Raw genomic sequence first — 27,917 nt, forward strand, 5'->3', positions numbered from 1 at the left:
TAAATTTATTAACGGTTTATTGCTATTGTATGAACAAAACTTAATTTTAGCAAATAAATAAATAAATATACAGCCGCATACGTATACATTTTCATTGAAATTCAGGATAGTCTTTATAAGTAGACATACAATTTGTACAATATCGATATGTGCATAGTAATATACTTGTAAATATCTTATTGATCTTCGCTATATAATTTTCCATTACACACGAGAGTACCTACTATACAGAAAATTTAACTATCCGTAAGTCTAGATTGTACGGTAGCGTTGATGACGATATTTGTCCGAGCTGTAGCGATTGGCATACATGGGCATTATATGCTTTCGGTCGAGTCGAACCATCGATTGCACCATTTGTGCCGAAGCCGAGTTTTGTTCGTCGCCGGTATGATTTGGAAAGACCACAGGACCTGCAGATTCTTTGTGATTAAATTTCTTAGTTTTGCGTTGAAAGTAGTTAATGTAATCGGGGCGATTTTGTGGCGAAGACGCTTTAAAATTCGACTGATATTTATACTGCGAAGGAGCCGAGTAATGCTTTGGTGTGGTTAAGCCAAATTTCTTTCCATACGATATGTTGTTTATATTAGGATCGGCGTAAGAGGCATGTTGCCGTTGATGTAATGGTACGGACGCAATGAAATCGTTGCGCAAGCCACTGCCAACACTACCAGCATTGCCAGCACCGCCAACTCCAATGTTCTGAGCGTTTTGCGCTATATTAGCGATGGATTGTTTTGTGGCAATGTAAGTTTCGGCGTTGTGGTAACTATTTGTATTATGATGTGGAGTAAATAACGGTTTATATTCCGAATTTTCATTCAACACTAAAGCTCTCCATTCATTTTCTTGACTGCTATACGAATCTTTCGCTGGGGTGACTATTTGCTGTGGAGCTTGTTTGTGATAGTACTCATCTCGCGCGACTTGCAATCGTTCGCGCATACCCGGCTCCAATTCCATAGGCACTTGCTTGATGCGGGCGTGTGGTTTGAATTCAATCAAACTGGGTACTTTCGGATGTGCATGAGAGAGGTCTTCAATCGGCTTCTTTAGAGGTTTGATATCTGAACTTAGTACTATGTGTTCTTGATCTTTACTATAGTGATTTATTTTCGACTGAGATGTATCGTCATTGAGACTATTTTCACCGTGCGGTGAATCGGTAACGGGATGAGAGTTTGCGCCAACGGTCTTTACGACGGCATTGAAGCCATTCTTCGAATCAGCCGTGTAATGAACAGTACGTATAGAACCATCTGGTTCGAGTATGCTGTAATGACCCTTGATCGAATCACCTTCTCTTGACTCCCACTGCGATTTGACGTCGCCTGTGTGTAGATCTTTCACCCCATAACTAAAAGCATATTCAGGATGTTGCTGAAAAAAGTATTGTACACTAAATTAGTAGATAATAAAATGTTTAGTAGCATAGTTCGAAAATATGCTATGTTAACAATATTTTTATGAATTTTTTTCAACTGATTATGGTTATCGATACATTGCTGCCGTTGTTTTCATAAACTAGAGATCGTTCGTGAATATAAACATTTCTTAATAACAAAGAATTTCTTTCGAACTTAAAAAATTAAATTTTTATTTAGGTTTAAATAAAATAAACAAAATTTCAAAATAGTTGCGTTTATTTTCAAAATTTAATTAAAAATTCGAAAAAGCCCACCACCCTAATCATTATTTCGAATAAATGTTTGAATAATTAATCCTGCTTATATATGCTTACAAAAAGTCCATAAGTTTCAAACACACTTATGTAATTGTTTTACATATTTTTTACAAATAACTTATTGGTTTGAAAATATATTTTACGCATATTCGCGTATGCATATATATTTATTTAATTTAAAGCGAACACATTTTCTCACCATTAATTTTATTTAGACATGTGGACTTGTCAGTACCACGGAGGCTTTGCATAATTTACTGACTTACAAACATTTGCATGCTGGTATATACGTATTGTAATCGTATATCACTCGAGACCCACAGTGTGCGACAAATAAAAGAAATGCAAGTATTACTTAGTCATACAATATTTCATCATAATAAAAGATTGACATTCTAGAGTTATTGTCACTAAATTTTGACAGCCATGCAACGCCCATTTTGTACATAGTACACTCACTTATGACATTTAACGAGATATATTGGAGCGGTTTACTCGTACAAGTGTTTGCAAATTCTTATAATTTATTGGGGCAGTAAAGTTTTTTTGTCGCTCAAACAGCAATGTGGGAATAACAACAACGATAATGCACAAATTTAATAGAGACTTTTGGAAAGGTTATTTGAATTTTGTTTATATCATAATTGAGATAATAGTTCTGCAATAAATACATATTTTAAATTTAATTTCATTTGATTTGGAAATTTTTGTTTGAGATATTTATATTAAACTTACGAATTCTGGCGCATATTTCATAGTTTCCTCATCGGTCGCATTATTTTCAGCGCTAGTTTTCGAATCAGCGTTAATCGCAGGCAAATTACATAATAACGGCAACAATATTACACATAAAGTTTTCACCTATAAAAGATAATAATTAATGTATTTGTAGTTTCTATTTATTTTTCCTATATTTCCCAACTGTTGAAATCCTTGGGAACTGTAAATATTACATAGGTATTAAAATATTAAAACAATTGGTTTTTGATTACTTTCTTCTTTAATTTCTTTTTATAAACAATTTATAGCCGAAATTTTGATCAAAATTAGATTTTTTAAGAAGATACCATACAGTGGCGTAGCTAGGGGGGGCGAAGGGGGCTGTCGCCCCGGGCGCAACATCTTGGGGGACGGCAAAACGATCTTCGCTGGTTTTTAATATTCAGAAAAATACTTCAACACATTTTTTAAAAAATTTATTATAAAAGTTAAAGAGTTGTACACTCACAATGTAATAATCTGAATAACAATGAAAATATTAATATTTACTCGAATACTATTCAGTCTTTGAATTTGTCTTATATCTTTCTGATAGAACTTAAAGATGGACTTTTCCAGCTTTGTCTAGCGTCGTGTCACTCTCACAGTTATCCTATGCTTTGAATGTAATAAATACTTTTATTTCTCCAAATTTTCAAAAATGGTATTTAAAAACTCCAATTCGGGCAAAAATTCCTGCAAATTGTGTCAAAAATGTACAAGATATAGGGCGAAAATGGGTTCTTTCTATGTCTTTTAATAAGATGTCTTGTAAATTTACTATCAATTTATTCAAAAACCGTATTGTGGGAATTTTGGAACTTCAGAATTTGCGTGGCTTCTAGTTCCTGAATCTTATATACTTAATATCGAAGATATTTTGTAAAAATTCACTTTTGTTCGAACTACCTCATGAAACTTGTAGGTAGGTAGATAAAGGGGGGCGGCAGAACATCCTTGGCCCCGGGCGCCCGAAGTTGTAGCTACGCCACTGATACCATAATATGTGTACGCATTTTTGGATCGGTAAATTTAAAAGTTTTTCAGAAAAAGTTAACAAATTCCTTAAAACACTAATAAATTCAATAGAGTAGCATCTGGTCATATGTGACTCGGTCCATTTAAACTGCACGCGCAATACCGAAAGAAACATTTTTTTTTCGGAGTCGACTTCAAGTAGAGGTGACAAAAAAGAGATGTTTGACAACCTAGGTGAGGATCGTACACTCATCAAACGCATCATTAAGGTGCCGAGACATGGGTTCTTGACTATGATGTCGAAACTATCTAACAATGAAGCGCATGACGTTCTCAAAATGAACCGAAACTCATAGAACTAAAACTCGCTGAAAGCTGAAGATAATCCCAACCGAGACATATGATATAACAAATGTATGGAAAATTGAATTAAGTCTCAAAATGAGCCTATTTTGAAAACAATAGTAAAGATAAGTATGTATTAAAATGCGTGAAAATTTGATTTGTTTGTGTCCGTCCTGTTCAAATTTGTACACAAGGTATATGTATGTTTACATCTGACAGGTTGCATAAATGAGAGAAGTTATCTGCATTACACGTGATTTTATGTTCATTTTCAAAAACACTTAATACTTGATTTTCACTTTCACTTTCCTGATTTATAATTGCCTTAATACTACTATCACGGATCCGACAACAAGTAAAGTCTAGTCTCCATCAATTAATGTTTACATCTTCTACACCTTAACTTTCTGGGATTAGTAACTGTGGAAGATTTTTATTGGTGCTTCTCCTCATGTTTCTATTAGAGGAACTCAATCTGATTTTTGGTAGAACTTCTGGTTTTCGAACTTCAGAATGCTTTGGGACACTCAGGTAACGATATTAAGTCGACGAGAGAATTATTTCATTCAATGAAGATGGTTTCTCAAACTAAGCACTAGTCCTTGACATGGATGGTCGGTAAAAATCGATTTATATCTCACAAAATAAGAAAAAAATATATCCTTCATATTTAAAAAAAAATTATGTACGACATATGTAAAAAGAGTAAATATAGTCATGACAAGACTTTTTTTGTTCTAAAACGTTCACATTTAATAAATATTTACTAACACTGGTATAACAGCTGATAATTCGCATTATCAAAGCATAAACAACAAACAAATCTTAGTAAAATATAATTTTATAAGAATACATATGTTCATTAAGTACAAGAAAGAAACTACTGTTAATATTATATGTAAAGAATTGAATCACAAATTGTACACTATTTTCATATGTATTTGTATTTGTAAGGATCTCAGGCAATTGCTTGTTATTTCTATTTTCAATCATTAAAGAAACTCGTTTCCACTTTCACTTTCGTTGGAGAAAGTTTTAATTTTCATAATCACTTTACACACACTTTCTATTATATATGTGCATATGTAATTGAGTATTTCTTATCTACATATAAAATTAATCTCATATAACACAAAGCACTCACAACAATCTTCATTATTATCTTCACGTTGTCAATTATTTTGAAACACTTCTCTTCTGGAATAAATCTACTATTGTCAATTTTCCCACGCACTCCAGTACATACATATATGTATGTACATATGTTTTTATTTAATGTTTGTCTTAATCCCCGTTGTATTTATGTTTGTTTGTTCAATTGAAGTAGTGAATATTTTCCAGCTTGTGATGTGCGTAAGTCAAGGACAGATTTGCACTAAAGTTGCAATCTACAATGCATACGCTATTTATATTTGCCTTACATGATTATATGTAAATATATATTTCCACACAACACATGTGTGTTGTCTGTTCATATGTTTGTATGAAAACGCTTGATGACGTCGTTGTGTGGGCAGCTTTGCTGCTCGTCGCATCAGTTTCATCTTCCCAGCCGGCCAAACAACTTTCGGTTGGTTTGTTTTGCTACAAATTTTCACTGGATTGACGGGATTTTCTTGTGCACATCACACACTGGTTTAATCTACTAATTTTTTGGATAAAACTTTTAACTTGTTCGCACGATTTATGACACGATAAAATCAAATGCAGATGTATGTGTATGTAAGTTTAAGTTATTAGAGCACATTTCAATAAAATACGATTTAATTCATTAAAAAAAATTCTTGTGACAACATATTTGATCTTGCTTTGGGTAAGTTGAGTTACATGGTTTGGTATATCACCAGGAATAAAGTTTTAAGTGCTTTAATATAAAATAATTATAGAAAAGTTTACATATAATCATCAAAGTGATATTTTACCATACAGTTTCATATTTATTATAAGCAAGTACATTCTTTCATCACAACTTTTTATACTTTTTTTCCTTTTACTGATAAAAGTTACAAACCTATCGTTCTCTTGTACATGATCTTGGCATTTCTTCATGCCCTTAACCATTCCATCTTACCCTGATCCGTCTGTCAGCCCTTTGCGTATTTCCTGTATCGGTTCGGTAACCAAGCGGATGGAAGTTTTGGAAATCGCATCGGCTATTTCACTTCATTTAACTCTCTCAACATGTTGCCACAGAGTATATTTGATTTGTTCGAAAGAAAATTGTCTATAGCCGTTCTCGATCGTACGGAAGTCAAGTCACTTGGACGCAATTGTCTGTGACACTTAGTGAAGCCAATAACCCCAAGGTCCGTTGATGTTGCTAATGTTGTTGTCCTCCCTATAGGTAAACAAAAGAGTAATTGACCTAGATAATGTTGTACCCTCCACATGTCAATAAAAGGATCATAGCTTTGTTGAAGGGCGCTGTGGTTCTCGCTAAACAAAGTTTTTCAAATTTATGTTCAGTATATTTTGAAAAATTTCCATGAAAAAACTTACAAAGGAAGTTGTAAAACCGTGGAAATTATTCCCAAAGCTCTAATGTTTATTTTGTAATTTACATTTCCAGTTGTTATCAAATCATCTTTAGTGCTGGTGATCAATTCTGAAGAAATTCTATACCAAAAGCAACGATTTGAAATTAAAATGACTCAAGGCACGATTACACGAAGCTTACTCATTAAACATTTTCGTTATAAAAAGCTTTCCCTGAAGCTGATCGCTTTGTATTCCATCGCTTTTCCCCAGGGACCGTAAGGGGCCTTTAGTTGTAAAAATTTAATTCAAATGCTGAAAATTCAATCAAATTCACGCCTGTATTTTTTCATCTGATTCAAAATGTTATTCCGCAGCGAAAAACTCATTTTTCAAATATTTATTGAGATGCTATAAATAAGTTGTTTTTGTCCAAATAAGATGAAATAGAAGCAACTAAACCAAAAAAGAAAGAGAGGAAGAATTGCAATGCCAATGCTTGTGGAAAAGGTCATTACAAAAGAGACTTGCTGAAACAACGAATAACCACCCATGTTGCTACGCTGCACTCGGTAAATACCTATACCTCTAAGTGAGTTCGTGTGTAATCTACTCGTTGATATAAATTCATACGAAACAAAGCATTTAGTGCCGATATTGATTTTGGTTTGTTTTTTGTGATCATGAAAATCGCAACTTTGGTGATGAATGTTAGTTGTGCCACAAACTCACAATCAACCTCATTGCCAAGCAAAGAAAACGTGTTTTGTTGCATTAGGCGCAATCAAAGTGATCATGGCTGTCAATGCGGCAACTTTTTCTCAGAAATTTTCTGCTTACAATGCACTGAGTAGCTCGAAAGTCACTAAATCGGTATAATAGTGGAGACAACGAACTACTTTAATGTTGGCGTAATTCTTAATTTAATACATACATCTTTATACATATATAGATATGTGTGTGTTTTACATCGGAAATATATTATTAGATCTTTGAAAAATTTTATGGGGAAATATTTTTCCAACAGTTTTATAAAACGTTAACCCAAGCTATAACAATATTCTCAAATAAAAAAGTTTCTATTCAAGAACTTGGTTTAGTTCGGTCTGTTTGTATGACAGCTAGAGGTATGATGCTATGGTTTTTTTTTACCAAGATTGTACTGTCTAGGACAATAATCGTGAAGATACCTTGTAACATAAAAAAGATTTTCATACGAGAGTACGATTTCGATCCTTCAGTTTGTATTAGCTTTGTACTATAGTGGTCCGATATTGGCGGTCCCGACAAATGAGTTTTATAGATTATTATTCTTTAGAATAAAAGAACTGATGGACTAGTTCGCAGACGGACAAACGTACAGACAGACGGACATGTGTAAATTGACTCAGCACCAACCTACAAATTTCGTAGAAAACTTAATGCAAGCTGTTTGGTTAAAAGTTTCAATGAAAATCGTAGACCGTATTTTGAGTCACTAGAAAAATTTGTTTGGCATATGATTTTTGTGCGACCTGCACTGTACATTTGAGCTTTAAGCTTTGTACAAGTATTTCGTTTTAAGTGGTTAAAAAACAACGAGAGCAAGTTTTGGGCGAAACAATTAACAATCGTTTTTCACGCTATACTTTACAGACTGACTTGTTTAAAACTTTGTTTTTGAGTTTTTAAATGACTGTAGTACTTAAGAAGCTTTACATTTAAGTTATTTTTTATTTTTATTTTTTATATTAAAAATATTTCTTCAAATCAATCATGGTATTTTAAGTGAAATACATATGTATGTTACCATTACAATCGTATAAACATTGGTCAAACGCTTGCAACGACGTAACACTTGACTAATACTAACTTACTTATGGTATCAGTACATATGACGATAGCAGGTTTACATAGTTCGTATTACTATAAAATTCCCCACTGACATGAGGTTCAGGCTTTCGATGATTCTCCTTCATTAAAAAAAATTTAAATAAAAGTATTTTCTCTTCAGGTAATGTCAGACATGTGAATGATTTTTTATATGAGAAAACATTAAAGGTGAGTTAATAGGAAACACCTACATATTTATATATACATATATATTCATACCTTACTAAACATATTCTCAAGATCGATTTAATACGTCCAATCACAGATTCCAAAACATATGAACACCCAGTTAAACTGATTTACATACATACTGAGTATCTGAAAGTGGGGCGCGAGTTCCTTTAATTTATTATCCACTATCTGAATGTAATTGTGTAAAACAGGACTCAACCGCAATCCCGCATTGCATCTCGCGACTTTAAATATTCTCCCATGCTGTGCATATAAGTACATACATATGTATATGTGAATGTGTATACGTATGTAAGCACATATGTGCGTCAGCTGCGGTCAAATGTTGGGCTATTTAAGCATGTAACTACATATGGATGTATGCTTTTTTTCATAAAATGTTCTTGTAATTACTCAGGGCCGTATGCAGACCAAGTTATTAACCATGTGCGAGGCGATAGCGACAAGTTTTTACGAAAAAATAATGCACTATCGATTTTCTGATAATATACATACATATGTATATAATGGGGATCAATTGAAGTAAATTTCATGACAATGCACTAAGCTTCTAACGGACTGCACAATTCTCATCATTAAAGCTTTCGAAGTGCTATAACACTGACAGCTCTTTCTGCCTTTTCCGTGAATTTTGAAATGACTTGGCACCCTTGAGTTTTGAACAGCCGTCATTTCGTGATAAGTAGTAAATAATTTTATTTCAAATATTCTGCGAAACTTTGCATTTCTAAACCTGATCGCCCCTCTTACTCAGTCCGCCATTTTTAGAGAAAGCATTTAAATCCGTCTCTGTACACACAGCTTTATTGTAGTTTGTTTCAGTGGCCGCAAGGACGGATGGAAATGATAAAGCACACTTTGTATTACAAGTTCATTGCAAAAACGAAAATTTAACTAGCTCATTCCTGCGAATCATCACTTCAAACTATTATTTTGTTCTTACACAACACATAAACACAAATACTATTACATATAGTGCATACATATATTTCAAAGTCGCGACATGAGAGCACGTAAAGAGCTGTTTACATCGCAGATAAACACGTATCTATGTATATACTGCATGCTGCGTATACTATGTGTGTGTGGTTACGTAGATAGGTAGGGCCTTAAATAGTTGAGCGCTAAAGCAAAAAGAGGAAATACGAAATTTTAATCCCAATTGTGGTTACTATATATTTTCATATCCTTTTTGTAATATAGCAATATATTGTCAAAAATGAAAGACTTAGCTAGATAGTTCTCCAAAAATTATTCACCTATGTAGGTTTGATATATGTAAGGGGATATATCTTTGAGGTTTATTTTTACCACAGAGTTGGACCATAGATAGGATTTGAGTGAATATAAAAAATGTTAGTGCCGAGTGGGAAATTGTTACTTCCGGAACAAGGATTTGGTACATATGTATGCAGGAGTCAAATATGGATGCATCCTAACCGGCTATAGAATACAATCCGCAATTTTACAAGGATTACCAACACACTGACTGCTTCCCTGTTCATGACGTCTGTGTGTACTTCTAAGAAAACATCAATTTCAATTACAAAAATCAAATTAATATATTTAGAGAATGTAAATTCGAACCAATTTTAGATTAGAATCAAAAGTCTTTCCTAGTAGTGTTTTACATTCTCCAAAGGTAAAAAAGCGTTATATAGTACTTGCAATTTACTTCATTTTCTGTGAGCATCAGTATAAACAATCGTGATAACATTTATATGTATGTGTATAGCTTATAGCCATAAATATTCCATGTGCATTGAGTTATGTGAGGGCCGAGTTGCATTTACCACTTGCCAAAAGAGGCGGTTAGCCAACAAACAGTAAAGTGTGAAAGTAAAAACAAATAAACGATAAGAACGAGCATAAAATTAATGAGGCCATAAGCCGAGTCGGATTTCGAAACATTTTGTGAAATTGCAAACTAAGCATTATTGCTCAGTGGCCACATGGTGAAAACTATTACTGAGTTAGGTTAAGAACATTGTAAAGTTCGCCACTTGGACACGTTAACAAGACTGTAAGGTAAGGTTTCTTAGGCCAGTTTAATAATTACAATGTACAATCCTACCATAGGCAGGGATGGCGATGGATTCAGTGAAATAATCTATTTGTCCTCGGTCGCCTTAAGGCAACAGCCCCTCAGAGCTAATATTCGGGTTTCGGATGGGGAAAACATTTACAAATCTGGCGAACAAGATTTCGATTATTTCGGTGGCATTTCTTTTGCTCAATGACGCGGAAGTATTATGTTAAAAGCATAATACATTGAATGACCTCTGGAAAAGCTATCAAGTGTTGCCTTATCTCTGATTCTTAAAGCAAGATTTTGAATATTCATACAATAAGTAATACTAAAAAGCTTTATTTGTGCTTGTATCTTTAACTAGTTGAAATAAGGTCTCTTTAATTTTGAGAAATAATATGAAATCATCCTCCTCTTAATCGAATAGTTGGAAATGTGAGCCTGTCAATGTTGTAAGTACCTTCTTGTGTATGTGTGTATATTTATGTTGCAGATATTGCGATCAAATCCACCAAATGAAATTTATGTAAATGACTGAATATATACATACATATACTCGATTAAGTTTGCAGAAGTGCCCAGTAGGAAATGTATCGCATGCTTTAACAGCCAATAATAAATTGAAGTTTAAGGTTTGAAATCTCTAATGTAGTAGACATATGTATGTAGGCGAAAAAGAAAACCGATGTTAAAGTATGTATCGGTCGGGTATTTATTAGACATTAGATTTAGCTTAAAGAGTAAGTAAATAATTTTTTTTATATTTTTCACACATCTGCTAATGCCATATACCTGATTTCCTATGATTTGTTGTCCACTGAGCACAATAATGCTACGTGCACATATCGATGTATCTATTTTTTTTACCATTCACGTTAGACTACCGTAATAATATTTATTGTGTGTCAAAATAAATGTTGAGTCGATTCAAAAATGGCCTAGTCAATTACGCGAAATGAGGGTTTCCTAATACGTTGCTATTTGGCCATAATACTTATATTTCGACCATCTCTTTTGCAATAATGTTGTATCGAATAATGCATACCGATGTGTTTTCTTCTGAAATACACATACCAGTATACGAGTTTATGTTATGCATGTTTTCGTAACAGAGGGGTGCTCCGCGAGAAAAAAAAGCGAAAAAGGGAAGAAAAGAACAGAGCATACCCTAATCAAACCAGTGACCGAAAAAGCTCAACGAACAATTTTTTCATATTTGATTTCACGCATCGCGTACTTATGAATTGTTTCCTCTTTCATTTACGTGTCTTATTTGATATATGAACATGCTTACATATATGTATGTAAATATGTATGTATATATTTTTAAACGGAATATAAAAGAATATATATATGTACATATGTATACATATTTATATTATAAAATTAACATACAAATTATGCATTATAGTTTGAGGAACCAAATTTGATTTTACAGCGCCTATGAATCTTTGCAGGAGGCGCTTGTAGATTCGCCCATCGTTAGCTCATCTTGAATGCTCTCACATCCACTTACAATATACATATGCATACATTTATCTGATATAAGCACGTATTTAAGTAAATTGGGTTCGTATTATTTTCAAATAATAAGTTGAATAATTTAAAAGTGGTATATAAATTATTGTTTATACAAGTATGTACATATATGTATAGTATCCAAAAGTTTTGGATTCCGTTGACGTGTCATTATCTGATGCTAGCTTTTTGAGATTTTCATATAAATAAATATGCTTTCAGATAGGTATCAAAATTAAGTTCGGTGAGCTATAGCTTTACTTCCGGGTAAATGCTTACAGTTGCAAAGATTTATATATATATTTCCCCCAAATGTTTAGGTCCGTTGTCGTTTCGCATTTAGGGCGGCACCGGAAATGCCCTTATGTGAAATGTGGTAACTTCACCGTGTGAAATCATTTAGACAAATTTGGATTAAGGGTGCAGTGAATCCGCAATGTTTGTCCACTAGGAGGTGGGACTCTGACAGTGCGTGTCCATCGAACAGCTAGAAGCAGTCAATGTGAACGTATGCAAAATAAAACTTGAAAAGTTCATAACCCCTCGGATGAAACCCTCTATTGTTGATGGTAACCAATATAAAACGAACTAAAAGAAAGTAAGGTTGAGTATAACTGAACATTTTATAATCTCGCAAGGTAAAGTGATATATGGCAAAAAAATAAATTTCAATTAAAATTGGAAGTATTGCATACATTTTTTACAATCACAACAATAATGTACACTGTTATTAGAAAGATATTCTTTCTGATTTTATTAAGATTTCATACATTTTGACCGAGAGATGTGGTAAAAAGTCAGCCGAAATTTCGAAAATAAAGAAAAGGCTGTCATCACAAAAATATTCTCAAGGAATTTCAATATTAGAACTCAGAAATTGACCAATATGTTTAATAAAGTCATCGAAAAACGCACTACGGTCCAGATATTTGGTGTCTAGGTCCTTGAAAAGTTACAGCCCGATTTCAACAATAAAGATTAAACCGTGAGGGCACTTGATTGATTTGTATACTGGAAGTGAAAGATTCAGATCGAATTTAAAGTTTTGTTATATGGAAAGTACACGCAGTTGTAGTCCGATTTCGTTCATTTTAACAGCGTATGAGAGGTTGGATAACCTCACATGCCAAATTTAGTTAAAATTGGCTGGGCAGTTCCTGAGGTATATGATTTCAACTAAAGATGGACAGTGCTACGCCCATTACCCAATTTTCGAGCTGTTCTGTTAGAGCTGTTTCCCACTATTTTGATTGTGAAATTTAACGCTAGTGGTTTAATAATCTTTACCTAATTTTGTTAGTGGAGCGCCGTAAGGTTTATACCTCGGAATCCAGGGCCAGTCAATGAATCTTTACAAAACTTTGGAAATGTGTTTTAATAGTATATAGAAAAATGTTAAAAAAAAATATTTTGTGCGATCTTAATTTTTTAATTATTATTATAAATAATTATTAATTTTTGTAGTTTTCTTTGATTTATAATAGTTTCAAATTTCATTTTAAAAAGAAGTGCTATTACAAACTTGATCTTAGTTCTTAAGGAACTGCAGGTTTAAAATAGAAGGTCGGGGAGGGGAATAGAGGGGACAACAGCAGCTGTTGAGTGTTGTTAATGCGGGCCCTAACAGAATAGTACACGTGGCAACGTGCTAGGCTTAATACGTAGCTGTTGTTGTTCGCTCCGAAAAAAAATAAATTCTAATTATTGTTTATTTACAATTAATATATATATTATTGTGCAGTGAGCGTGATAAAAATTAATAACTGAACATTACTGAGTTTTACAAAGTTTGAAAATAGTGGCATAGATAGTAAGAATTTGTTTTTTATTTATATTACATGCTTTTCAAAACAATAGTGAATACTCAATCGTATATTTTATAATAGATCGATTTTGAAAGGTAGAATGTAATAGTAAAATCTATATAAATAAAAATGAATTGTTGTTCGTTAGTCTGATTAAAACTCGAGAACGGCTGGGCCGATTGAGCTGACTTTGGTTTTAAAATGTTTGTCGTAGCCCAGGGTAGGTCTAAACGGTGAGCAAATAAGGAAAAATTACGAGTAAGATAGAGTAAAACGACAATTCCATTTTCCCATATAAAAGTTGACCACTTACTTGCTGTCAAACATTTGACGGTATTTGTACTCTCAGTTCCACTCGAATTGAAGAACGCACTAAAACAAAACTTTTGAATCGACAACATAATATCAACTTTGCTCATAATATCGTGTATTTAAATTTCAATTTCAAATTTCAAAATATATAAATATAATTAATGTGTTGACATGTTTGACGGTGCCAACCTTACAGTGTTACCAACTCTCAAAAATACTTTTATTATAATAACGGGCATCTCTGCCTGTGCAGACTCCACATTGCTCATTGCTTACTAGATATAGAATACTACATAGTTTGCCATATATCGTAAGCTAGAAGCTGTTTCTTCAGCAGTTTAACAGCGCAGTTTTCATTTATATGAAAATTTCGAAGAGGCAACATATCCATTTCCACATATGCCGACGGCATTTTAATTTTGGTAATATGAAAATTAGAAGAGCGAGTTAAGACGGTTGTGTTATATTATAAAAATAAAGTACATTTTCAAAATAACATTTAATATTTAGTTTAATATTGTTAATTTATAGAAATATTATGGAATTGGGTTGTGAAGTCTTAAACTTAGTAAACTTATACAAGCATAAATCAAAATATCATTTCTCATTTTAAATTTATTATTTTAATTGGTATATAAAAGTTATGCCACAATTATTATATAGTAGTCCAAAAATATAAATTTTTATTTTTCCCAGAAATACATTTGTAAAAAAAGGATCTTTATCCTTTTGTTCCACACAAAAGATTTAAGGAGTTCAAGAGCTCAAAACGTGCCCTACATCAGCTACCTACCCGACGGCATTTCGCAAATGATAAAATAAATTTTTCAAGAGCTCAAAGCATACGCTACATCATCTCGAACCTACCTACCCTACGCTTTTGCGCAAATGATTATATCATGATAGCAAATGCCCACATACAGATTTGGCAATGGCAATAACAGTTAGTATTCTATAAATTCTATCCTGTCGAGATGCTCTGTAATAAGTGTATCCGAATGTTCCATTGTTTTGTCATCTCATGTAAAAAGCACGTGTATGCGAACGTTACATTGTTATGTCCATAAATTTAGAGACTTTTTGCTGCGCTCCTACTTTAAAATCCTTGGTTTTGTCATCTCATGTTAAAAAAAAGAAACATTTAATTGGAGAAATATTGAAATACTGCTAAAAGTGATTTTCTTCTCGCTGCTTACAATGCCGAGGAAAAGAAAACGACCTGACATAGGTCGTCGAAGTCGTGTAAATGTGCAACGAGCTACTTTACGCTCCAACCGCACTAATGACCAGCGAGATGCTGATAATGATAACAGTCGTACAAGTATGGGAGAATTACGTTCAAGAGTAAATAACTATCAAGTGGATAGGGGAGAATGGAACGAGTTCGTGCACATCGATCACAACAGCAGCGAGCACGGGATAACGAATTTAATCGATTCCGCAGACGCAATGCTCCTGTAAACCTCGAACGAGGAGCATTTTCCTACGATCCGGAATTTGATTATAGTGCCGACAAATCTGTGACGATTGGAGAAATGTCAATCATTTGTCAACATTGTAAAGCATTAAAGTACAGTAGTGAACCTGCAGGATTATGTTGTGCTGGTGGCAATGTACAATTGCCTCAATTGGTTCCACCACCTGAACCGTTACACTCATTAGTTAATGGGATGGAAAGTGAGTCTAAACACTTCTTGGCTAACATCCAAAAATATAATAATTGCTTCCAAATGACATCGTTTGGTGCAACGCATATAGTACAAGACGGGTTCATGCCTACTTTCAAGGTAGTATACCATAATTGTTTTAGTGAAATTCTAATTTGTATTTGTATCACAATTAATTTAACCAGTTCTTAAACAATTACAGATACAAGGACAAATTCATCACCTACTGGGGGCAATGCTGTCAGTGTCAGATGCAGATCATACATTTTTGCAAATTTATTGATACACGTTGTGGTCAAAATCCAACCGTCAAGCGAATCATTGTCCAACAACTGCAAACATTTCTTCACGAGAATAATGAATTAGTGAAGATGTTCAAAATGGCACTGGATTGGATGCCATCAGACAGCCATAATATTGTAATAAGAGCCGACAAAACACCTGCTGGAGAGCATGCAAGGAGGTTTAATTCACCGACAATAGATGAAGTGGCTATTGTCGTTGTTGGAGAGAATTTGCAATCAAGACATATTGTACTTCATCGCCGGAACAATGAATTGAAACGTGTATATGAAACGCATAGAGCTTATGATGCTTTACAATACCCATTAATTTTCTGGCAGGGAGAAGATGGGTACCATTTTAATATCAAAATGGTTAATCCAACAACAGGTAATTAGATTATACAAAATAAAATATTTTATATGTTCAATATATGAATGTATATTTTTATCGTATGTACTTCCAGGTGCTGATACACACAAAAAAGTCAGTGCCATGAATTATTATGCATACAGACTCATGATCCGTGAAGGTGAAGTAAATCACATTTTGATGTGTCAACGGCTCTTTCATCAGTATGCAGTGGACATGTACGTCAAAATTGAGACTGAAAGATTGACATACATCCGTCTTAACCAACAGCAGCTTCGATCTGAAGAGTACATTCATCTTCGCGATGCAATCAATGCTGACGGCAATGTAAATAATGTAGGAAGAATGACAATTTTACCGGCCACTTACATCGGAAGCCCGCGCCACATGCACGAGTACGCTCAAGATGCGATGTCTTATGTTCGAAAGTATGGCCGTCCAGACCTATTTATTACATTCACCTGTAACCCACAATGGATTGAAATAAAAAAAGAACTGCTACACAACCAAACACCACTTGATAGGCATGACATCACAGCCAGAGTTTACAAGCAAAAATTAAAATCTTTAATGAATTTCATTACAAAGCATCGTGTGTATGGCCAAGTACGTTGTTGGATGTACTCTGTTGAGTGGCAAAAGCGTGGTTTGCCACATGCTCATAAGTATATTAGTCTGGTTGGTTGACAAAATAAGGCCGGAAGAAATTGATTCCATTATTTCAGCCGAAATTTCTGATGAAACGGTTGACCCAAAATTGCATACGATAGTAACTAAACACATGATACATGGACCTTGCAGGACAGCTCACCCTGTATGATCGACGGCAAGTGCTCCAAACGGTACCCGAGAAACTTGCTTGCTGAAACCATCTCGGGAATCGATGGTTACCCATTGTATCGTGGGCGATCAGTTGAGGACGGTGGACGATCTGTAGATGTCAAGATAAAAGGACAATATTTTCATGTAGACAATCGTTGGATTGTGCCGTTCTCGCCCATATTGTCCAAAACTTTTGAAGCTCACATCAACGTGGAATTTTGTAACTCTGTGAAATCCATAAAGTACATATGTAAATATGTTAACAAAGGTAGCGACATGGCCATGTTCGCAGTAACAAACACAAATGATGAAGTGTCTCACTATCAGATGGGTCGCTATGTAAGCAGCAATGAGGCTATTTGGCGCATATTTTCTTTTGCAATTCATGAAAGACATCCCACTTTATTGCACTTGGCAGTTCATTTAGAAAATGGACAACGAGTGTATTTCAACCCAAACAACGCTGTGGATAGAGCAGCATGTCCACCTGTGACCACATTGACAGGTTTCTTCTCAATTTGTGCAACTGATCAATTCGCTCGCACTTTGCTGTATGCTGATATGCCGCGCTACTACACATGGAACGCATCATCAAAGTCTTTTTAGCGTCGTAAACAAGGAACACCACTTGAAGGATATGAAAATGTATTTGCCACAGATGCTATAGGCCGTATATATACAGTACATCCTAATAACGATGAATGTTATTATCTTAGATTGTTATTGGTGAATGTTCCTGGTCCGACATCTTTTCAACAATTGCGAACAGTTGATGGACATCTGTGTGCGACTTACCGTGAGGCGTGTCAATTATTACGGTTGCTTGAAAACGATTCGCATTGGGATGATACGCTCAAGGATTCCGTGATATCTTCATCGCCGCATCAAATTCGCACACTGTTTGCGATTATAATACCGACATGTTTCCCCTCAAATCCGAATGATTTGTGGATGAAATATAGGGATGACATGTCTGAGAATGCGTTGCATCGCGTGCGTTGTGAAACTTTGAATCCTACATTGGAAATTACGGCAGAGATTTACAATGACACATTGATCATAATAGAAAATAAGTGTTTGTTGATGGCAAATAAAGTATTGTCGTGTTTGGACCTGACAGCACCCAATCGTGCTATGCAAGATGCATTAAACCATGAGTTGCAAAGAGAACTCCAGTACGATACTCAAGCGATGACCGAAGCAGTTCGCACAACTGTTCCGCAATTGAACGAAGAACAAAGGATTGCGTACGATCGTTTAACACAAGCTGTAAACAGTGGGTCTGGGGGATTTACTTTCTTGATTCTCTTGGGGGTACTGGGAAAACGTTCCTAATTTCATTGCTATTAGCAAAGATCCGATCGCAAAATGAGGTAGCCCTAGCGTTGGCTTCATCTGGAATAGCAGCAACTTTATTAGAAGGCGGACGAACTGCACATTCAGCCTTAAAATTACCATTAAACATGCATATCAACGAAACGACCATTAAAGTTTGCAACATTGCCAAAAATAGCGCTATGGCGAATACTCTCCAAGTATGCAAATTGATAATTTGGGACGAATGCACAATGGCCCACAAGAGGTCGCTGGAGGTACTAGATAGGACGTTAAAAGATTTACGTGATAACCAAAACATTTTTGGTGGAGCTATGATACTGTTGTCAGGTGATTTTCGTCGGACTCTTAATTCCTCGATCGACTGTTGCTGACGAAATAAACGCATATCTAAAATCATCAAATTTGTGGCGGCACGTAAAGACAGGAGCTTATTCAGCGCGTTTTTCCGGACATTAAACAACAATATAATAACCACGATTGGCTAAGTGAACGAGCAATATTGGCAGCAAAAAACAAAGATGACGATGATCTCAATGCTACCATTCAGAATTTCCTTCCAGGAGAGTTGTTTACGTACAAATCAGTTGACACGGCTACAAACCAGGATGACGTAGTCAACTATCCTACAGAATTTTTAAATTCATTGGACTTGCCTGGACTACCACCATATAATTTGAAATTAAAAGTAGGGTCACTTGTCATCATGCTGCGTAATATTAATCAACCTCGACTTTGCAATGGAACGAGATTGGTTGTGAAGAAACTCATAAATAACATCATCGAAGCTAAAATAATCAAAGGAAAATACAAAGGAGAGGATGTCTTAATCCCACGAATACCTATGATTCCAAGGGATTTGCCATTTGATTTTAAGAGGTTGCAATTTCGTGTGCGTCTGGCGTTTGCGATGACCATAAATAAATCGCAAGGCCAATCGTTGCAAGTTTGCGGAACAAACTTAGAGTTTCCCTGTTTCGCACATGGACAATTATACGTTGCGTTTTCGCGTGTCGGAAAACCAACATCCTTATTTATTTACGCACCGCAAAAAAACTAAAAATATTGTCTACCAGAAAGCACTATATTAATTAACTGTATATGATCATAACTGTGTTGTATTTAATTTAAGCAAAGATTTGTTTATCATGTTCACAGTACAGAAACGAGCACATCCAAGTAAATTTTAAATTTTTGTATATGAAGTGTATAAATATAAATAAATGACTTAATATGTATATAATATGTGCATTTGGATCCTTAATGTCAACGTGTATTAGTAACTCTTTATTTCCATCAACTTGGCTCCATCTCCTTGGGAACCACTTGGCTCGCCAGGACATGATAACATGGTGGAAGTACTAGGCGACTCGGACAAATCTGATTCGATCAGAACATTATCAATGTTGAGCTGCTAGCTGTCTTCAATAACATCAATATCTACCAGAACATTCTTGATGTTGTTCTTTTGGCTGTCTTCAATAACTTGAATGTCCTGTATGTCTTCGGCCGATAAATTTAATTCATCTAAACCAAAACACGTTTCTACAATATGCCTCCAATAATTAGGCGGTGCGAAGTTCGCCGGGTCAGCTAGTTTAAGAATATAAATCATTCATTATGATATAAAGGCTAGTTATTAATATTAGTAATAGTTGTTGTTACAGCCTCGTATAAAAATGGGTGAACCATCGAATAGTGATAATATAAGTAATCATTGCCTCATTTGTGACAAATCAGCTGCGTAACTACTTCTGATTTCAAGAAAACGATATTAAATTTGCTAAGCGAAGAGAGAACTGAATATTGTCGCAATATCCATAAAAGAATTGTATGCGTGTTAGATTTAGTAGCTCAGGAAGCTAAGTATCACGTGGATTGTTATATGCGTTTAAAAAATACCGTAAAACAGACTCAGAGAGAGAGAAAAATTCATCCAGTCACCATACAAGTAGATGCAGCAATGGAGCAGATTTTCAAATACTATATTGAAGAAAACGATGACTGTCAGTTTTCACTGGCATAATTACAAAGTATTGTAACAATTGACCATATTCCTGACGATAAAACAATAAAAATGAGGTTAACGAATCATTATGAGGATAATATTGTATTCTCCAGTAAATTTTGATCCAATATATGCTTTAAAAAACAACAATAAGAAAAAAAAAATCGAGATCGGCCAATTTTTTTTAATAATGCAGTCAAACACTTGTTATACGGATTCATTGACTGTCCCTGGGTTCCGAGATTTTATTATTTTTATGTCTTACAGCGCTCCACTATTAGGCTACAATATTTGGGCGACGCAGTTATAAAGCGTGAAATTGTAGCGGTATTTGTGTGCTCAGAACAAGAAATAAGAAGCATAATAACTCCATCTATCCAGCTATCCGTGCCGTGTGATACTGAAGGAGGATTCAGGCCGAGCCCGTTAGAGCCAACAATTAGAAAAGCAGAACAAAATCACTCAGACATAATGCAAAAGTTAATTGAAAAAAGACATATGTAGTTTTATTTTGAGCTTCAAATTCAAATCGACGAGGCACAAATCAACAACAGAAAGTCAAGTCATATTTCATAAAGAAGTCAGTTCATATTCAAAAAGGAAGATTTCTGAAGAAACGCATATACATACATACCCCGTACATTTAAATTTAACTTTTCCTTAGGTTTAATTTTTATTCAACTTGCGCATTGTCACAGAGCTATTTCCTTATAAATTTGCATTAAGTATTGTCGTCTACGTCTGCTGTTACAACAACTTCAAAGATATCAAGTCAATTTTCTTAGCCTTACTAAGTAATGAAGTAATTTTCCACACCTTTATTAAGCAATACACAAAAGCTAGGTGAACTCGTTCTCTCGCCCCTTCGACTTAGAGATGACACCATGTTGGTTAGTGGTGGGGGAGTTCGCTGCATAATGAAAACATTAGTCGTTACGCTCATGAAATTAGCCCAGAATGTGAATAATTCATAAAGATGTAATTGATGTTGCTCTTGTTGTTGTGTTTTGATCTTGTTGTTGGTGGTTTTATGCTTATCCTTCTGTCATTGTATCCACCTGTCAAGCAACTCAAGATTTCGACAATACGCGCGAGCTACAACTTCCTTTGTTCGTAACCAAGCAGTACTTACTCGTACAATCCTTTCACACATGGCGCTGTTGAGGTCCTTCAGGCCTTCAGGACGGTGGACTATTGTCGTTGTGACTTAATTTGCTGCATTTTAAGAGCTTTTGGGTTAGAAAGGCGCGTTGCGGCCCCCAATACATTGTCTTTACTGCTACTGTTACAGCTTCGGTGGTGTTCTCGTTGAGTAAACACAACACAATTTAAATTTTAAACAAAACCAGCAACACTTGCACACTTATGTATGTACATGCACCATGAATATTGGGGGTATTACGCCAACAGACAAATCCCTGTGAGAGTTTAGTTATTTTCGTATAACATTTATAGGTGTATTCATACTTACAACGGTTGCGTGTGTTTAAATGTGTCTGTTCTTGCATATGTGTTTTTGTAGGCTTCTTTTTTAATATTTTTGTTTTAATTACTCATTTTGTTGTTTTGGTTACCTTGCAAGGTAAGACATTTTAACTCGGGTAGGTTGTACATACAACATTAACGTTAACCCTCGGCAGATGTTAGTATGTATGTGTGTGTGTGGGGAGAAAAATATTGTACAAATAATTATTTTGGCTTATTAACAAAGTTCACAGCCCAATAAGGAAGGTTTAAAGTAATTCAAGACTTAAGTCTTAAATAACAGTTACAGAGGATTACATTTTAAAACTCAGGCGAAGCTTGTGTATGCTGTAAAACGAATAAGTATGATAGCTATGATTGTTATTTTTGCGGAAAAGGATAATTGGCACGCGTGTGACTTTTAAACTTAGACTCAAATGTGGAATTAACCTTAAAGTGGTATAATTTAATGTGGCTGTTTGAGTGAAAAGTAATATTGCTTGGATTATACCTACACCATATATGTAAGTACTACATTACTTTATAGCAAAATATTGCGCAAGTTCAAAAACGCACCTTTAAAAAATAGGTGTTCCATTTTAAAGAAAAATTAGTTTAAACTGTTATCAAATAAGCATCAATTGCTCAGAGCTCTGATTAAAGAGTTTTGAGCTCCAACATTGAGCAGAACTCCACATACTCAGATATGTGTACTTACGTAGGTATATAATATGGTGCATAGAAGCATTTATCTTCACATATTTGCAAACGTGTACATCACAACATCACAAGGGGACTATATTTAATTGACTTCCTACACGAGTTTTCACTTAATGTTGACATTGGTAAGTCACGCATTTTGTACAAAACCAAAAACAGCAATGGTGGCACGCAAATGGAGTTCGCCGCTCGTCATCGTAGTGAATTAGAATTAAAATCTGTGTGCTTTTGTGGACATAACCCAAATATTATGCACCTTACACCTAAACATACACACTCAACTTGTGGGCAGTCGTAAGGAGTGAATTGTGTAAAATAGCTCGTTAACAAAGATACAAGACCATCAACTGCAGTGATACTCGTATTTCGTGATAATTACTCGTTTTGTGGTAAACACGTAGAAACTAGATATTTTTTGCTTCTTTGAAACAGAAGTCTTAATAGTTCATAGATGTTTTGCTCGTCTATTCCCGGGAAAGGCTCTGATAAGAGAAGGTAAACTAACGACGGGAAAAGATGAATTGGTAATAGAGAGTACACCCTACTTTTTATAGAAAATAACTGAACTGGTCTTATGCATGAGTAATTTTTATTCAATTTGTATTTTTACAATTTATTTGGACTGTTCTTTGAACACACCGTCTTCACTCGTACTAGAAAGCACACTAATTTCCTTTACTAATCCCCGGCGCTATAGCTATGCTTTTGAAATAGAGTCTAATCCTCGAGGTTAGCTCTGGCGCACACTTTGCTTTTCAAATAGGATCCATTCCTCGAGATCTTCAGAGCAGCAATGATTTCATTAAGGATCTTAACTCTGCCCTCTTCATAGTAATGATTTCTGCTCTGGAACTTTGAATATGTTCTTTTGAGGAAACAACTTTCGCTCAGCCTCTACTAAACTACTATGAACAATACCCGCCGGAGAAGCAGAGGAAGAGGAAGACCGCAATTCCGTTGGAAAGACCAGGTGGAGAAGGACCTGGCTTCGCATGGAATTTCCAATTGGCGTCGCGTTGTAAAGAGCGCTGCTGTTAATTCGACTATAATCGCGATATAAAAACGGTGTCTACGTCAGTAAAGAAGAAGAAGAACCCTAATTTTGAAGTTTTTATAACCTCAAAGTACTCTTACAACCACTGCTGAAAAGTGAAAGGCTACCATTATGAATTTACTTTATAATTATTGAATATTTTCATGCCAAACGAATAACGAACAAATATTTTGATAGTTTTTCGATTTTAGTTTGTTTAAAGTTAAAAAATTCCTTTTTCTTAATAACAAACTTTGCAGGTGCACTAAATAATTAGTAGGAAACACGAAACTTTTAATGCTTTGACTTAAAAATGCTTTTAACGGAAAATTGGCAAAGGTTTCGCTTGAGTTCACAAAAGCGAATCACAAAGACCCATTTGCCACTAGACAAACTACAAGACCCAGTGTCATTGTGTTATTTTCGAATCCGTGACATACGAACTGTGGCCATTGTTAGTGCTTAAAACTGAGTACACAAACAATTGAAAAGGAAACTAGTTTCGTTGCGCAGTTTTGGATATTATCCAAAAATGTATAACCTGCAGAGGACCTAACTCCGTGCACTCATAAAAATTTACTTCACGGAAAAGAGTGAACGTAAGGCAACATAACATGTATACATACATGTAGGCAGAAGAATAACTGAATATACCCAGTAAGAAAAAATTTAGAGCCACACCATCTGAATATTTTAACGAACGCTTCTGGGTCTACATAAGATCGGGTGTAGATAGTGAGGCACTTTAAAACAAAAATAATATTAAATAGGCTTAAAATGTAAAGCAAACAAATGCCAACAAGAAAAAGAAAAGTTGTAAGTTCTCCTTTCATCAAAACCATTTATTATAAACGGAGAACCTTTCTTAATATTTGAAAAGAATTTAAACAAATTAAGTTACAATGTGTTCAACAGTCAAAAGCTTAAATAATTCGCACTTTCACTTAGGTTAGTAGAACTGTATGCTTTAGCTATTGTTTAGCCGAATAGTTAGGCAAAGCCAGACCTAAATGTTAACAACTTTAGTATAAGACATTGAAGTAAATCACTATTTTTATCCCTGAACTTTCGGTAACATATTTTTCCTACTGGTTGGATAGAAACGCTTGCACGCAAAATCATATTCACAATTAACTAAACTCAAGAACGTTGAATAAATACATTTGTTTGTTTATATGTACGCTGATCTGTTTGTTAGTGTATTTGTCATGATTTTAAAGCCACTTAAGCCTTGGATGGTAAAGTGACTATGTAAATAAATCTTTTTCTTTGCCTTTTATGGACTGTGTCCATTTTGTCAAAGTGATTATGTGCATACAAACACACATAAATTTTTATTTGAAATGGAGCATATTGTGTGTAACTGGATATTTTATAGAAAACGGCGAGTATTTGCTATAAGGTTATCTTTTGTCTGCTAATTGTTTATCGTAGAATATGTTTTAAGTGATATATGCGGTACAATGTCCACCTTAGGCGATGGGGTGATGCATGAGTGGAAGGCTGGGTGCTTAAATCGTGACTGGGAGATAAGCTACAGATGTACTTTTATGAAAATTAAATAAATTTTGTTTTTTTTCCCCGTAAATGTCTGGCTTAAGAAGAATTATACAACAATCTGTCACACACAAACCGAATCTATACCAATTCTTCTCCTAACTTGTTATAACCTTTTCCATACGTCAATTCCTATGACCGTAAAGTGTATGGAAAATTTTATTGAGCGTTAGCATGCTTGTATTGTCTTAGGATGCAACAATAATATTTTTCTATTAAAATACTAGAAAATATAGTTTTTTATCAATACCAACCACCATGTGTCCGCAAGATATCGTTAATATTGATAGATTTATATCTTTCAGAGCAAGAAAACGGTATAACTTAAGACTGGTGTTTGTATTACGAAAAATAGAAATTAAAGATAATAATTATTTTAACGAAAGTCATTTCTCAGCAATTTAAGCAAAGCCACAAAAGATTACTAATTTATTCAATATTTTGTCATTATGTATAACTGTTACGCATACAATTTGTAAGTACCACAACCTTAGCCACAAATTCGGGTAATTCTGTCATCTAAGCGTCAAATCCCTGGAGGCGCATTTCATTTATCTCATGCATTTATTCGTCTAAACTGGCAATCAATAAACTACCCAACTGTTAAAACTTCACCAAAAATATTTTATTAATTCTCATACACATACACATGCATTTGGGTTTGTGTGACGGCGCATCTTCTATTTACCACACGCAAACGAGCAAGAAAATTGCCGATTAATTTGCATTTTATTTACTTTGTCACTTTGGCAGCAAAGCTACAAAGTGATTGAAAAATTTGCATCGCAAAGCAAAACCCAAAAGGACTGGCGGATGAAGCGTTCCCTTATTGCTTGCAGTTCCACACCGGCTCCTCTCTGTGCCGTCGGTCGGTTATTCCTTGGTGGTCACATTTAAAGTGTAATCGTTCGTTCGTTTCAGTTTCTCGTTTTTGTTTTCGCAAATTTTGACTCATCTTCAAACAAAGTAAAGCCAAATTCATGTGCATACTCATTGTTTTAGCCAATTGGCAAGGGGTGAACCCTTGATGTGAAATATATGATGATGGCCTCGAAATTTTACTCTTTGGAAGAAAAATATAACTGGAACGGTTTTATATAGTATATTCAATTGCTTAAGTTACCTGATTTTTGGAAATGAACTGATATTATATTAGCACTGGACCATAAAAGGTAGACCGAAATTCGCTTACCTGCTAAGTAGTTGGTGCATCGAGTAGCCATACCGGAACCGGAGGAGTGCGAACCACATATGTGTGTTACTAATTCGAACTAGCAGAAAAAAATCTGCAAACTTGGAGCAAGTAAAGGTGCTCTTCTAACTCTATTAAAATTTTTCACCAAATCACTTATATTTAGACCTAAATTAGTGTGCCACCCAATACCCAGAACAACAGTTTAAAAGGGAAACAAAACCCAAATGAAATTGTAAAATCGTCTGAGTGCTACCGGCATACTCTTGTTTGGTCGGTAAGAGGCATTTTTGGACCTGTACTGATAAGTGAATCGTTTTTATTAACTTATCTAGTTTTTATATGGTCATTAACCATTAAAAAGACTTTGTGGACTACGATTTGTTCGGGAAATAGTCTGAAATACATCTCTTAACATTGAACCGCAGCTAGAATGGAATTTTTAACACAGAACATAACGATTTGTAGTTACGTACGAGACGCACCCTGCTCTGATAGCCGGAGATCAATCATTTGACGTTGATAATTTCAACCGTTTCCATCTATCAACTAAGCCATTAGTAATCATTACTTATTTCAACATATCTATACGTACATATGTACATATGTATATGCTTTGCACGAGTATGCATGCGTATAACCCCACAAATTTCCACTAATGTACGATTTGCATTCCCATACATATGTACATACACTTCATGCCGGAGTATATCCAGTAGCGGAGATTCGGTAGCGCCAAACGTGGCAAAGCAACAAATTGAGAGGGTCTAGAGAATTTTCACAAGTACGCTACAAATTTACGGAGTTTCAACTACCTGAAGCACAAATGTTAAATCACAAAAAGTGCTAGTCAATAAGGCGTATCTAATGTTGCCCAACTTTACAATTCAACGGCAGCGTAGATGCGCACCAACAAAACTCGAATGAAGTTTAAGTTCAACCAAAAATGCTAATGCTGCTGTTCCGATTTGTTGTAGGTGGTTGCTGTGTGTTTGGGTCCGTATACATACTCCCAAATATGTATGTGCACACATAGAGTGTAAAGTAATGGTGGGGTCTTGCACTGGGGGCAGCGGAAGGGCAGAGAATGAAGTGATGTTTCAGTTTTGCAAAAATTGCAACTAATGCTGAGCGGCTCTTGAAAAACATAATGGGAACTTTAAATTGCATTTCCCTTTCGAAGCCGAGTACTGTTTTTTGCTGCATTGAGATTGCTACTGTGCACTTACATACATACATGTGTATGTGTGGTTTTTCAAGTATTTTCAGTAAACAAAGCATTTTTATATCGTTTGCTTTCAATGAACGAGTTGGTCTGCATATTTTCCTTAATTGTGGCCCTTGGAGTCATTCGCGTTTTTTAGTAGAACGAATTTAAATTTATTAGTTGAGCAATGTGTTTTTACAGAAATGTGTGGGTGAGGCGCGTATAATATTTAAAATTGTGGAACAAATAGTATTTTCAAAACAATAACAATAAATAATTCGCAACC

The 27,917-nt window shown here is 34.8% G+C and overlaps 2 protein-coding genes across 3 annotated transcripts; both read right to left on the reverse strand.

Moving 5' to 3' along the window:
* Positions 1-5,127, reverse strand: LOC120778934. The gene is made up of 3 exons (XM_040110981.1): positions 4,914-5,127; positions 2,423-2,548; positions 1-1,383 (listed from the first exon to the last, which is right to left on the reverse strand). The coding sequence occupies exons 1-3, from the start codon at positions 4,923-4,925 to the stop codon at positions 253-255; spliced, it is 1,269 nt and encodes a 422-aa protein (XP_039966915.1). The 5' UTR covers positions 4,926-5,127; the 3' UTR covers positions 1-252.
* A 629-nt stretch (positions 5,128-5,756) lies between these two features.
* Positions 5,757-6,517, reverse strand: LOC120778936. Of its 2 annotated transcripts, none has more exons than XM_040110983.1 (3): positions 6,447-6,517; positions 6,269-6,385; positions 5,757-6,107 (listed from the first exon to the last, which is right to left on the reverse strand). In XM_040110983.1, the coding sequence occupies exons 1-3, from the start codon at positions 6,455-6,457 to the stop codon at positions 6,053-6,055; spliced, it is 183 nt and encodes a 60-aa protein (XP_039966917.1). In that variant the 5' UTR covers positions 6,458-6,517; the 3' UTR covers positions 5,757-6,052. The 2 variants fall into 2 exon arrangements, with proteins under 2 accessions (XP_039966917.1, XP_039966916.1); XM_040110982.1 differs by having other exon boundaries at positions 5,757-6,205.
* Positions 6,518-27,917: the final 21,400 nt, after the last annotated feature.

This window comes from Bactrocera tryoni, chromosome 5 (genome assembly GCF_016617805.1).
Source record: "Bactrocera tryoni isolate S06 chromosome 5, CSIRO_BtryS06_freeze2, whole genome shotgun sequence".
Lineage (NCBI taxonomy): Eukaryota > Metazoa > Arthropoda > Insecta > Diptera > Tephritidae > Bactrocera > Bactrocera tryoni.